This window comes from Sciurus vulgaris (assembly GCF_902686455.1).
Source record: "Sciurus vulgaris genome assembly, chromosome: 8".
Classification (NCBI taxonomy): domain Eukaryota; kingdom Metazoa; phylum Chordata; class Mammalia; order Rodentia; family Sciuridae; genus Sciurus; species Sciurus vulgaris.
Window position 1 is genome coordinate 51,328,213 of NC_136468.1, and position 14,840 is coordinate 51,343,052.

At 38.7% G+C, this 14,840-nt stretch overlaps 1 protein-coding gene across 1 annotated transcript; it reads left to right on the top strand.

Moving 5' to 3' along the window:
• The first annotated feature begins 4,444 nt into the window (after positions 1-4,444).
• LOC306668793 (ribose-phosphate pyrophosphokinase 1-like) lies at positions 4,445-5,559 on the top strand. Its single transcript, XM_079152547.1, has one exon. It carries the CDS (start codon positions 4,555-4,557, stop codon positions 5,509-5,511), a length of 957 nt encoding a protein of 318 aa, XP_079008673.1. The 5' UTR covers positions 4,445-4,554; the 3' UTR covers positions 5,512-5,559.
• The last annotated feature ends 9,281 nt before the right edge of the window (positions 5,560-14,840 follow it).

The following is a 14,840-nucleotide window of genomic DNA, read 5'->3' on the forward strand; positions in this document are numbered from 1 at the left end:
ATTCATTTTTATCTTTCACTGTGCTCTCCAGAAGAAAGTACGAAAAAAAAAAAAAAAACATGGCAAATACTTCTGTACTCATATCTCTGTGACAGTTTCCCAACTGGGAGGCCCTACAATTCTGTGAAGGCATCAATCAACACAACCAGTATCCAATATTCCTCTGACACAAAGAGTTGTATAAGGATATGGAATGACACTGTGAGAAAAAAAATTTGATTCCTCAAAACTAGGAATGGTCACCATATGACCCAGCTATCCCACTCCTCAGTATATATCCAAAAGATTTAAAATCAGCATGCCACATCAATGCTTACAATAGCAAAACTCACAAGAGCCAAACTATCAAACAACCTAGGTGCCTTTCAACAGATGAATGAACAAAGAACATGTGGTATATATACAAAATAGAGTATTACTCAGTCATAAAGATGAATGACATTATGGCGTTTGCCAGTAAATGGATGGAACTGGAGACTATCATGAAATGAGCCAGTCCCCAAGGGTCAAAGGTTGAATCTTTTCTCTGAATGTTTCTTTTCCTTATTTATATTTCTAATGCAAAACAATGGAGTGGGAATAAGTAAACAAAGATAGGGAGAAAAAAAGGGAGAGGGAATTTTATCAAAATAGAGGAAAGATCAGTAGAATAGATGAAGGAGACTGAGGAAGAGGAAGAAGAAACAGGAAAAGGGAAGGACAGTGGAGTGAATCTGAATGAACTTTCATATGTGCATGTATAGATGTGGCACAGTGGATCCTGGCATAGGGTGTATCCACAGGATGCTAATTTAAGAAAAAGTAAACTGTTAAGTGTATTGAAGAAGAATTTGTGGAGTGGTTGTAGGGGGCAGGGGAGAAGTGCTAGGGACTGAATTAGAGCAGGTTATGTTCCATGCTTTTGTGATTGTACATAATTTAAAAGAATTTTTGAAAGAAAACAATCTGAATCTTCTTGTTAAATATGAGGTGTCCCCCAGAAGTTCATGTGTGAAACAATGCAAGAAAGTTTAGAGGTTGAGTGGTGACTGTAGGCACCGTAGGGTGTGGCTGGAGGAGGTGGGTCACTGGGGGTGTTGCCATTGAGGTATATATTTTGTGAGCTGAGCGTAGTCTTTCTCTGCTTCCTGGTGCCATGTCCCCAACTGCTTTTCTCTGCCACACACTTCTGCCATGGTGATCTACCATGATGTCCTGCCTCACGTCAGACCCAGAGAAATGGAGTCAGTTATCTATGGACTAAGACCTCTGAAAGTGTGAATTCCCAAAAGACCTCATCAGGTCTTTTAGACACAGTAGTGAAAAAGCAGACTAAAATATCTACTAACAAATCATATTCAACTCCTGGACATTGACTACACCTGTAACACTTACTTAAACAGTTTTATGTAATGCCCCTTCAGTTCCTGTATTTAACTTATCATGACATTCACCGGACAATGCCAGGGGTACGAGTGCCATGTATACTCTACTGCTAAATGGTAATTAGCTATTCACTGTGCACGGGGGACTATAACAGCATTGTCTTGCTCACATCCTACATGGGTGAGGGAAAGGGTTCCCAGAGGAATGGGCTGGCTGTGAAATAAAAGTTAGGAAATATATATATCAGAAATAAAGACAAAAAGGCAAGACTATTTTTGAAGCAGGGGTATGATTGGTTCAGATGGCCAGAGGGTCTGGTTCTAACAAAGGAAGAGGGCCTGCTTGCTTTATTTATAGCGATATGGATCAAAGGAGACTGATAGGAACTTATTCACGAAAAACAGAATGGGTGGTAGAGGTAAGCACGCCATTTGGTTCTAGTGGGTCACTCCCATCTTTGGTGCCTGTACTCGAAACTGAGCAGTGAGCTAATGCAGGATGCCACATGACTCAGGTGTTCTTGAACAGTGGATATCTGATGGTGAGTTCTTGAGGCCAGGCATTCCTGGTTAATGGCTCGAACTTCGGCCGGTGTTCATACCAGTCATGTATGGCTCCCTGCAGCACTGTGCAAGTTGTGGACTGTATACTAAGGTTGAATGATGCCGCTTTTGAAATTAGTACACACCAATCTCTGGACAGCGGCAAGACTCACAACCTCGAACTCACACTCCCAGTCAAGCCTGTGATGGAAGGCAGCAGTGATGGAGATGATGCTATTGTGGTCGATGCTTCATCTTTAATGCATGGCAACAACCCAGGGAATAAAGCTCCTTCACAAAGAACTCAAGGCCCAGCTCATTCCTCAGTAGATTCACTCCCTTCTCTACCAACCCCAAAGAAAGGGAACTGATAGATATGTCTCCTAGTTGACTGTGGAGGTGGAAGATACACCTGTTGACCCCCTACAGAGACTCCCTTTATACAAGCATGCCCAATCTTAGGGACTCTCCCTATCAGGAAAGCAGCCCTGACAAGGAAGAAAACCTCTCTCTTCTCTAAGAGGAGTGGAAGAGGACATTTAAATAAAAACATATCTTGAAGCTGGACAGCAGCTTTAGATGTGCTACCAGGTCAGCAGAGGCAGTGTGATGGTTATATAATCCCATTAACAAAGAAGGGTGTATCCTGGAAGGGAATGTTAGAGAAGGACAGATGAAACTGGTAAGAAGCCTTAATAGTACAGCTTAGGAATTTCAAGGGCTACATGAAAACATTAATAAGTAAATAAAGACTCCATTGATCTGATGCAGTTCTCCCTCAAGCTCTTGGAAGAGATGGCTCTGATAACCTATGGCTTGTCAGTGTAAAAAAGATGATCAACTCTTGCACTTCTGTGAATTTTTATAAAATGTACAAAAACTTTGTATGTACAAAAAGTATATACTAGGCGATCTAAGATGGCAGACTAGAGGGTGTCTGCATCTCCAGTCGATCCAGAACCCAGAATTCAAGAAGGAGAGGCATTGAGAGACTTGGACTAAAATAGAACCACGGGGTGAGTCTCCCCCACCCGGTGAAGCTCAGCTGGGCGGCAGGCCCGGATTCAGGCGGCTTATTAGAGTAGGGCAGGGCAGATAGAGTCTCCCCCAGGCAGCCCTGAGCACTCTGGTGGTGGGCTCCTCCCACAGGGCCAGATTCTCCAGCCTCCCTGAGCAGGCCCCCCAGTGAGAGCCTTTCTGCACAGAACCAGTGCGCGGCCAGCTCCGGCCTGCCTGCAGGTTGCTTCAGAGACCAGGACAGGGCAGCCAGGGACTTCCGCAAGCAGCCCGGCTCACTCCGGCGGAAAGCGCCTTTCTAGGCTAGCTTCTCGGAGCAGACCGCCCAGTGAGAGCCTTTCTACACAGAGCCAGCCACAAGTCCCCAAGCCAGCGGAGACCTCCGACCCGCAAGCAACCTCTGGGACCAGGGTAGGGCAGCCAGAGACCTCTCCAGGTCTCTCTCCCTGGAACCAGTAGCGGGCTAGGGGCAGCGTTCTTCGGAAGCACTGCATTATCAAGTTACTCCAAGACTTCAGGCTAATGAAGGCTGGGAGGTGATACACTGGAAATCTACAGGGACACTATAAGCAAATAGAGGAAATCTACAATATCACAGAGTCCCACGGACATCTGACCAATATGAGAAAATAAGGGAAGAGAATGTCCCAAACAAACCTAGATACTATATCAATAAAACTCAATGACAGCACAGCAGAAGAAATGTCAGAAACGGAGTTCAGAATGTACATAATTAAAACAATCAGGGAAGCAAACGAGGAGATGAAAGAGCAAATGCAGGCATTGAAGGAGGAGATGAAAGAGCAAATGCAGGCATTAAATGATCGCACCAATCAACAGTTAAAAGAGCAAATACGGGAAGCAAGAGATCATTTCAAAAAAGAGTTAGAGATACTGAAAAAAAAAACAAACAGAAATCCTTGAAATGAAGGAAACAATAAACCAAGTTAAAAACTCCATAGAAAGCATAACCAATAGGATAGATCACCTGGAAGACAGAACCTCAGATATTGAAGACAAAATATTTAATCTTGAAAACAAAGTTGACCAAACAGAAAAGATGGTAAGAAATCATGAACAGAATCTACAAGAATTATGGGATATCATGAAGAGGCCAAATTTAAGAATTATTGGGATTGAGGAAGGCTTAGAGAAACAAACCAAAGGAATGAACAATCTATTCAATGAAATAATATCAGAAAATTTCCCAAATCTGAAGAATGAAATGGAAAACCAAGTACAAGAGGCTTATAGGACTCTAAATACACAAAATTACAATAGACCCACATCAAGGCAAATTATAATGAAAATACCTAACATACAAAATAAAGACAGAATTTTAAAGGCCACGAGAGAAAAGAATCAGATTACATTCAGGGGGAAACCCATAAGAATATCAGCAGATTTTTCAATCCAGACCCTAAAAGCTAGAAGGGCCTGAAACAACATTTACCAAGCCTTGAAAGAAAACTGATGCCAACCAAGAATTTTATACCCAGCAAAACTTACTTTCAAAGATGGTGGAGTAGCAACGCGAAGCGGTTAGTATTAAGTCTCTGGGCTGACTTGGGTTCTGGTCTCCGCAGCAGAGTGATCGCTGAGCGAAGAGCGCCTAGGGTAATTGCCCAAGATGCCGAATATCAAAATCTTCAGCGGCAGCTCCCATCAGGACTTATCCCAGAAAATTGCTGACCGCCTGGGCCTGGAGCTAGGCAAGGTGGTGACTAAGAAATTCAGCAACCAGGAGACCTGCGTGGAAATTGGTGAAAGTGTACGGGGAGAAGATGTCTACATCGTTCAGAGTGGTTGTGGTGAAATCAACGACAATCTAATGGAGCTTTTGATCATGATTAATGCCTGCAAGATTGCTTCAGCCAGTCGGGTTACTGCAGTCATCCCATGCTTCCCTTATGCCCGGCAGGATAAGAAAGATAAGAGCCGGGCTCCAATCTCAGCCAAGCTTGTTGCAAATATGCTGTCCGTAGCTGGTGCAGATCATATTATCACCATGGATCTACATGCTTCTCAAATTCAGGGCTTTTTCGATATCCCAGTGGACAATCTGTATGCAGAGCTAGCTGTCCTGAAATGGATTAGGGAGAATATCTCTGAATGGAGGAACTGCACTATTGTGTCACCTGATGCTGGTGGAGCCAAGAGAGTGACCTCCATTGCAGACCGGTTGAATGTGGACTTTGCCTTGATTCACAAGGAACGGAAGAAGGCCAATGAAGTGGACCGCATGGTGCTTGTGGGAGATGTGAAGGATCGGGTGGCTATCCTTGTGGATGACATGGCTGACACCTGTGGCACAATTTGCCATGCAGCTGACAAACTTCTCTCAGCTGGAGCCACCAGAGATTATGCTATCTTGACTCATGGAATCTTTTCTGGCCCAGCCATTTCTCGCATCAATAATGCATGCTTTGAAGCAGTAGTGGTCACCAATACCATACCTCAGGAGGACAAGATGAAGCATTGCTCCAAAATACAGGTGATTGACATCTCTATGATCCTTGCGGAAGCCATCAGGAGAACTCATAATGGGGAGTCTGTTTCCTACCTGTTCAGCCATGTTCCTTTATAACAATACCTTGAGGCTTTTTTAAAAATAAAATCAACCCCACTCCTTGTTTTCCCTTGGTATTTGATGACAAATTCAGAAGACCCAGCTTGCTCCAGTGTAGCTTTCTACATCCCACATCACGTAAATGAGTTTATTGTAAATTGGGGAAAGACAAATTGAGATTTCTTAACTGCATTGTCTCATTCTGGCTTCCTTATATTTTGTGAACCTTGCAGCTTTAATTAGAGTTCAGCTGCTGCAAAATTTCAGACTTCTGAGGGTGTCGAATAGGATTGTTTGAATGGTTGGGGACGCTGAGACTCTGCATGTGAATGTTTGGGGGATTTTTCTTTGTCAGAACAACTAGCAACAAAGCAGCCCATGTGTGACAAGTTCTCCAAGATCTCTGCTAAATTAAGAACAAGAGTCCTGGGCAACTCTAAACCTATTCTCCATAGCTGAGCAAGTACCCTGTTAAGGCAGGAGCAGGGAGCTCAGTCTGAAAAACTGTTGGGTGGGATCACAAGGTGGGAGGGGGTAGCACAGTGCAGCAAATGTTTCTTGGGAGGAAGAAGCCTGATTCATTGTCATCTGCTTGACCATATAGCTTGTATTCCCTTTGTACTGATTCCTTTCCATGGCTTCACCTTCAGCCATCTTGACCTTTTCCTAGCCAAATACCCTCTTGGGCCCAAACAATCATTGTATCATAGTCTTCTGGAATACAAACTTGCTTCCTGCTGTGTAATTGCTAACATTCACATTAGATAATTTGTTGTAGTTTAACCTTCCTTAGCCTACTTCCCCTGTGGTTGTGGGTTTTAGGTGGTATCATAGTGCCTTTTAATTTAAGTATTTAATTTTCATCTTCCTTTCTGGAATCTGTTGGCCTCTCAGATGACCTGACATTTCTGTTAAAAGTTTGATATTATTGTCTCTTGTAGAGGAAACTAATAAAGTGTCTGTGTGTGTGAAAAAAAAAAAAAAAACTTACTTTCAGATTTGACAAGGAGATACGATCCTTCCATGATAAACAAAAGCTAAAGTAATTTACAAAGAAAGCCGGCATTACAGAACATTCTCAGCAAAATACTACATGAGGAAGAGATGAAAAACGATGATGCAAATCAGCAACGGGAGGAACTAGCCTAAAGGAATAGCCAAATAAAGGAGAAACCAAATCATGTCAAAAAACAAAAATGAGTCCAATGACTGGGAATACAAATCATATCACAATAATAACCCTGAATGTTAATGGCCTGAACTCATCAATCAAAAGACACAGACTGGCAGATTGGATTAAAAAGAAAAATCCAACAATATGCTGACTGCAAGAGACTCATCTCATAGAAAGAGATACCCATAGACTAAAGGTGAAAGGATGGGAAAAAACATACCATGCACACGAACACAGCAAAAAAGCTGGAGTATCCATCCTCATTTCAGATAATGTGGACTTGAAGCCAAAACTAGTCAGAAGGGATAAAGAAGGACATTACATACTGCTTAAGGGAAGCATAAATCAGCAAGACATAACAATCATAAATATCTATGCCCCGAACATTGGCTCATCCATGTACATCAAACAAATCCTTGTCAATTCCAGAAATCAAACAGACCACAACACAATAATACTAGGCGATTTTAACACACCTCTCTCACCGCTAGATAGATTGTCCAAACAAAAATTGAATAAAGAAACCATAGATCTCAATAACACAATCAACAATTTAGACTTAACCGACTTATATAGAATATACCATCCAACAAAGAACGAATACACTTTCTTCTGAGCAGAACATGGATCCTTCTCTAAAACAGACCATGTTTTATGCCACAAAGCTACTGTTAGCAAATACAAGAAGATAGAGATACTACCTTGTACTCTATCAGATCATAATGGATTGAAATTAGAAATAAATGACAGAATAAAAAACAGAAACTTCTCCAATACTTGGAGATTAAATAATACACTATTATACGATGAATGGATAACAGAAGACATAGGAGGGAAATTAAAAAATTCTTAGAAGTAAACGAGAACAAGGACACATCGTATCAAAATCTCTGGGACACTATGAAAGCAGTACTTAGAGGAAGATTTATTTCATGGGGTGCATTCAACAAAAGAAGTAAAATCAACAAATAAACGACTTAACACTACAGCTCAAAGCCCTAGAAAAAGAAGAGCAGACCAACACCAAAAGTAGTAGAAGACAGGAGATAGTTAAAATCAGAGCCGAAATCAATGAAATTGAAACAAAAGAAACAATAGGAAAAATTAACAAAATAAATAGTTGGTTCTTTGAAAAAATAAACAAAATTGATAAACCCTTAGCCACACTAACAAAGAGAGAGAGAAAACTCAAATTACTAAAATTTGGAATGAACAAGAAAATATCACAACAGACACGAGTGAAATATAAAACATAATTAGAAGCTATTTTGAAAATCTATACTCCAACCAAACTGAAATCCTCGAAGACATCAACAAGTTTCTAGAGACATATGAATTATCTAAACTGAACGAGGAGGACATACATAACTTAAATAAATCAATTTCAAGTAATGAAATAGAAGACGTCATCAAAAGCCTACCAACAAAGAAAAGTCCGGGACCAGATGGGTTCTCAGCCGAGTTCTACAAAACCTTTAAAGAAGAGCTCATTCCAATACTCCTCAAAGTATTCCATGAAATAGAAGAGGAGGGAACCCTCCCAAACTCATTCTATGAAGCCAATATCACCCTGATACCTAAACCAGACAGAGACACATCGCATCGAGGAAAGAAAATTTCAGACCAATATCCTTAATGAACATTGACGCAAAAATTCTCAACAAAATTTTAGCAAATTGCATCCAAAAATATATTAAAAAGATAGTGCACCACGATCAAGTGGGTTTTATCCCAGGGATGCAAGGTTGGTTCAACATCCGGAAATCAATAAATGTCATTCACCATATCAACACACTAAAAGTTAAGAATCACATGATTATTTCAATAGATGCAGAAAAAGCATTCGATAAAATACAGCATCCCTTCATGCTCAAAACACTAGAAAAAACTGGGGTAGTGGGAACATTCCTTAACATTGTGAAGGCCATCTACGCTAAGCCCATGGCCAATATCATTCTAAATGGTGAAAAACTGAAAACATTCCCCCTAAAAACCGGAACAAGGCAGGGATGCCCTCTTTCACCACTTCTATTCAACATCATCCTTCAAATTCTAGCCAGAGCAATTAGACAAACCAAAGAAATTAAATGGATATGAATTGGAAAAGAACTCAAACTATCCCTGTTCACTGATGACATGATTATATATTTAGAGGAACCTGGAAGTTCCACCAGAAAACTCTTAGAAGTCGTAAGTGATTTCAGTAAAGTAGCAGGTTACAAGATCAATGCTCATAAATCCAATGCATTTTTATACATAAGTGATGATTCTTCAGAAAGAGAAATTAGGAAAACTACCCCATTCACAATAGCATCGAAAAAAATAAAGTACTTGGGAATCAATGTCACAAAAGAGGTGAAAGACCTCTACAATGAGAACTACAGAACACTAAAGAAAGAAATTAAAGAAAACCTTAGAAGATGGAAAGATCTCCCATGTTCTTGGATAGGAAGAATTAATATTGTCAATATGGCCATACTACCAAAAGTGCTATACAGATTCAATGCAATTCCAATTAAAATCCCAATGATATACCTTACAGAAATAGAGCAAGCAATTATGAAATTCATCTGGAAGAATAAGAAACCCAGAATAGCTAAAGCAATCCTCAGTAGAAAGAGCGAAGCAGGGGGTATCGCAATACCAGATCTTCAACTCTACTACAAAGCAATAGTAACAAAAACAGCATGGTATTGGTACCAAAATAGACAGGTAGATCAATGGTACAGAATAGAGGACATGGACACAAACCCAAATAAATACAATTTTCTCATACTAGACAAAGGTGCCAAAAATATGCAATGGAGAAAAGATAGCCTCTTTAACAAACGGGACTGGGAAAACTGGAAAACCATATGCAACAGAATGAAATTAAACCCCTATCTCTCACCCTGCACAAAAATCAACTCAAAATGGATCAAGGACCTCGGAATCAGACCAGAGACCCTGCAGATTATAGAAGAAAAAGTAGGTCCAAACCTTCAACTTGTTGGCTTAGGATCAGACTTCCTTAACAGGACTCCCATAGCACAAGAAATAAAAGCAAGAATCAACAACTGGGATAGATTCAAACTAAAAAGCTTTCTTTCAGCAAAGGAAACTATCAGTAATGTGAAGAGAGAGCTTACAGAGTGGGAGAATATCTTTGCCACTCATCCTTCAGATAGAGCGCTAATTTCCAGAATCTATAAAGAACTAAAAAAAAAACAACTCTACACCAAGAATACAAATAATCCAAACAACAAATGGGCTAAGGAAATGAACAGACGCTTCACAGAAGAAGATCTACAAGCAATCAACAGATATATGAAAAAATGTTCAACATCTCTAGTAATAAGAGAAATGCAAATCAAAACTACCCTAAGATTTCATCTCACCCCAATTAGCAAGAACACAGCGATTAGCAAGAACACAAGCAACAATAGGTGTTGGCAAGGATGTGGGGAGAAAGGTACAGTCATACATTGCTGGTGGGGCTGCAAATTAGTGCAAATTAGTCACTCTGGAAAGCAGTATGGAGATTCCTCAGAAAGTTTGGAATGGAACCACTATTTGTCCCAGCTATCCCACTCATTGGCCTACACCCAAAGGACTTAAAATCAGCATACTAGAGAGATACAGCCACATCAATGTTCATAGCTGCTCAATTCACCATAGCCAGTTTGTGGAACCAACCTAGATGTCCTTCAGTTGATGAATGCATAAAGAAACTGTGGCATATATATACAATGGAATATTACTCCACCATGAAGAATGATAAAATTAAGGCAAATGGATGAAATTGGAGGATATCATGCTAAGTGAGATAAGCCAATCTCAAAAAACTAAAGGACGAATGATCTCGCTGATAAGCGGATGAGGACATATTAAGGGGGAGGGGTTAGCATTAGGGTTAGGGTTAGGTTTTAGGTTTAGGGATAAGGAGGGTGGTAAGAATGGAGGAAGGAAGGACTGTATAGAGGGAAAAGAGGGGTCGGAGGGGTTGGGGGAAGGGAAAAAAATAACAGAATGAATCAAACAACATTGCCCTATGTAAATTTATGATTTTTAATAAAAAAATGGAAAAAAGAAAATATTGAGTAACAAAAAAAATTATATACCAAAATGAATTATTTTTTTATAAAGAAAAGAGATGCCAACCAAGTGTTTTAAGATTCTGTTGCTGTACAGAGCAAATTTGAAAGAAGCAAAACAAAATTTCCAGCTATTTTACTTCAGTAGTTTGTGTACTAAATTTGTAAATATGACTGCATCATTTTGTAGACCCAAATTACATTACATACAAGACTTAGGCTTTAAAATTCTGTGGGACAAATTTACTGTACCTTATTGTTCTTGACAAGACTTGGAAAGTAGGAGAGATATTCTTCATCAGTTTGCAGTTCACTGAAAATGTTTTACATTAAGGCAAAGATTGAAAACATGTTTATCCATTTGCAATCAAGACATAGGCCTTATTTTGTACATTTCCTCAACTGTACAATGAACTATTTTCAGGAAAAATGATTAATGAAATTATATTTTCTTCTTTTGCTAGGGTAAAAATAAATACATTTTGTCCAGCTGAAATATAATTGCCACTGAAATAATTTTAAAATAATTTGAAGAAGATATTGAGAAAAGCTCCTGGTTGCACATGTTACAAAGTGTTTTTTCTTACACTTTATCATGGTAAATTCTACACATTTTCGCTTATTTTCCACAGTGTTCTCCTTTGACCAGTTTGTCTTTAGCTTTACATTTAAATTTCTTATTGCCAAAAGAATGTATTTTTGTGGTGAGAAAACTCTTCAAGGTCAGTTATGCCATCCCTCACACAAGTGTGCTGAAATCTAGTAAAAGACTGTGTCATCCCTCTGTTTACTCAAAGAGGGCACTAAGCACTCTCATAAACTTTCTAGTGAACAAAAGGTGCCTATTCTTTAAAAAAAAAAAAAAAACAAATATTACTCTTCCTTCTGCCTATATTTAGTAATTAATTTACTTTATGATAAATTTCCAATGAAATGTAAATTGTTTCAACAAAATTCTCCTTTTTGTTTCATCCCTTTGTGTAAACCCATTAATAATGAGCACATCCCTAAAATCCAGTGAAAAATGTAACATGGTTTGACAGTAAACAAATGTGATTTTTTTCAAGTAAATATAATTAAAAATTAAATACATGATAAATGTGACATTTCAAAGCAGTGGGCAAAGAAAGTGTTATTCATTAAATGATTTTTAGGATAATTAACTAGGTATTTGGAAAAGAAACAAAATAAAACCTCTACTTTATTTCTTACCTCAAAATAAAGTCCAGATGATTTAAAGATTTAAAGAAAAACAAACAAAAATAATAATTAACCCACACAGGACAGTCATCTGATCCTTTACAAAGGTGCCAGAAATGTATATTGGAGAAAAGATAGCCTTTTCAGTGGTACAGGGAAAACTGGCTATGGCTGTGTAGAAGAATGAAACCAGATCCTTATCTTTCAACCTGCACAAAAGTCAACTCAAAATGGATCAAAGACCTAGGAATTAGACCAGAAACCATGTAACTCCTAGAAAAAAATGTAGGGTAACACTCCAGCATATAGGCACAGGCAACAATTTTCTCAGAAGAACCCCCCAAACTCAGGAAGAAACACCGAGAGTTAATAAATGGGATGGCATCAAATTAAAAACCTGCCAAATAAACCAAACAATTAGGAATATGAAGTGAGAACCCAAAGAATGAGAGAAAATCTTTGCTAGCTACTCTTTTGACAGAGGATTAATATCTAGAATATACAAAGAACTGGAAAATCACAAAAAATCCCAATTAATTAATACAGGGGCAAATGAATTAAACATACACTTCTCAAAAGAAGAAATGCAAGAGAAATGCAAATCAAAACCACCCTAAGATTCCATCTCACCCCAATTAGAATGGCGATTATCAAGAATACAAGTAACAACAGGTGTTGGCAAGGATGTGGGGAGAAAGGTACACTCATACATTGCTCGTGGGGCTGCAAATTAGTGCAGCCACTCTGGAAAGCAGTGTGGAGATTCCTTAGAAAACTTGGAATGGAACCATCATTTGATCCAGCTATCACACTCCTTGGCCTATACCCAAAGGACTTAAAATCAGCATACTACAGAGATACAGCCACATCAATGTTCATAGCTGCTCAATTCACAATAGCCAGATTGTGGAACCAACCTAGATGTCCTTCAATTGATGAATGGATAAAGAAAATGTGGTATATATATATACAATGGAATATTACTCAGCCATAAAGAATGATAAAATTATGGCATTTGCAGGCAAATGGATGAAATTGGAGAATATCATGCTAAGTGAGATAACCCAATCTCAAAAAAACAAAGGCCAAATGATATCGCTAATAAGTGGATGATGACACATAATGGGGGGAGGAGGGGTTAGTGTTAGGGTTAAAGTTAGGGTTAAGGAGGGGGGCAAGAATGGAGGAAGGAAGGACTGTTTAGAGGAAAAAGAGGGGTGGGTGGGGTAGGGGGAAGGGAAAAATAACAGAATGAATCAAACAACATTACCCTATGTAAATTTATGATTACACAAATGGTATGCCTTTACGCCATGTACAAACAGAGAAACAACATGTATCCCATTTGTTTACAATAAAAAAATTTTTTTCCAAAAAAAAAGAAGAAATACCAATGGCTAACACATTCAGTAAAAAATGCTCAACGTCATTAGCAATTAAGAAAATGCAAATCAAAACTACACTGAGATTTCATCTCACACCAGTCAGAAGGGCAGTCATCAAGAATACAAATAATAAACCCTGGAGAGGGTTTGGAGAAAAAGGAACACTTTTATGCTATTGGTGGGATTCTACATTAGTACAACAACTATGGAGCTAAATACAGAAGTTTCTCAAAAGACTAGACGTGGAACCACCATATTATCTGCTATACCACTCTTTGTTATTTGTCCTAAAATCAACATATTATAGTAAAACATACATACCCATAGTTGTAGTGGCACAATTCACAATAGCCAAAGTATGGAACCAGCCTAGGTGTCCATCAGCAGATGAATGGATAAAAAAAATGTGGTATATATCCACAGAATGGAGTTTTATTCAGCTGTAAAGAAATACGAAATTATGTCATTTGCAGGAAAATGGATGGAACTTGAGATCACTTGTTAAATGAAATATGCTAAATTCACATCAAGGATCATATGTTTTCTCTCATAGGTGGAAGCTACAGAGGAAAAAGAAAAAGAAGGGTGAGGGGGGCAAGGATCTAATGAAAATCAAAGGGAGCTCAGTAGAGGAAAAGGATCAGGGGTGGGGGGAAAGGGCGAAGTGTTGACCAGTGATATTGACTAAATCCTATTGTTATATTGTGTGCCTAAGGAATATGTAACAACAAATCCCAACATTATGTACAACTGTAATGCACCAATTTTAAAATGTGGAAAGAAAAAAAGTAATGAAAGTACTGGTAGAAAATAGGGGTAACTGCTCTTTACAAATCCAGGGGAAGGACTGGGTATGCAGCTCAGTGGTAGGGCACTTGTCTTGCATGTGTGAGGCCCTGGGTTTGATGCCTGGCATCACAAATAAATAAAATAAACAGTAGGTTAAAAAGATTGCAGCAAGTAAGTATAAATTCAAATGCAGCAGAAGCCAGGGGGTAAGAGCACAGGTTCTAGAAGCAACAACTTGGTTTCAAATCCTAGTTCTACATACATATCAGCTTTATGATCTTGACAAAGTCATTTAATCCATCTAGGCTTCAGTTTTACCCTTTGCAAAACTATGATATCTACCTCATACAGTTGACCAAGGAAAATAATTATACTCAGGAATATTCTGGAAGACTATAATCCAAAAAATATTAAAAATGTAAATAGTGGTTTTTTTTTAAGGTGATGGAATTGTGGGTGAATATTTTTGTGCCTTTTTTCTTTATCCGTATTTTAAAAAGTGAATTAAAGTGTTATTTCTCCCTGAAGTAGGCATAGAGTTGCAATTATGATCATAGACTCTGGGGCCCAATTTGTGAGGTTCCATTGCTAGATCTATTAAATGTGTGAACTTAGGCACTTAGTCTTTTTATTTCAAATTCTTCATCTGTAAAATGAAGATATTACTTCCATCATAGAACTAAATAGTTATTAATGTAAGTGAATGGGATTAGTACCTGATAGTGT

Coding starts and splice junctions, on each gene's coding strand:
- LOC306668793 (XM_079152547.1), top strand. CDS start 4,555: ATGCCGAATATCAAAATCTTCAGCGGCAGCTCCCATCAGGACTTATCC.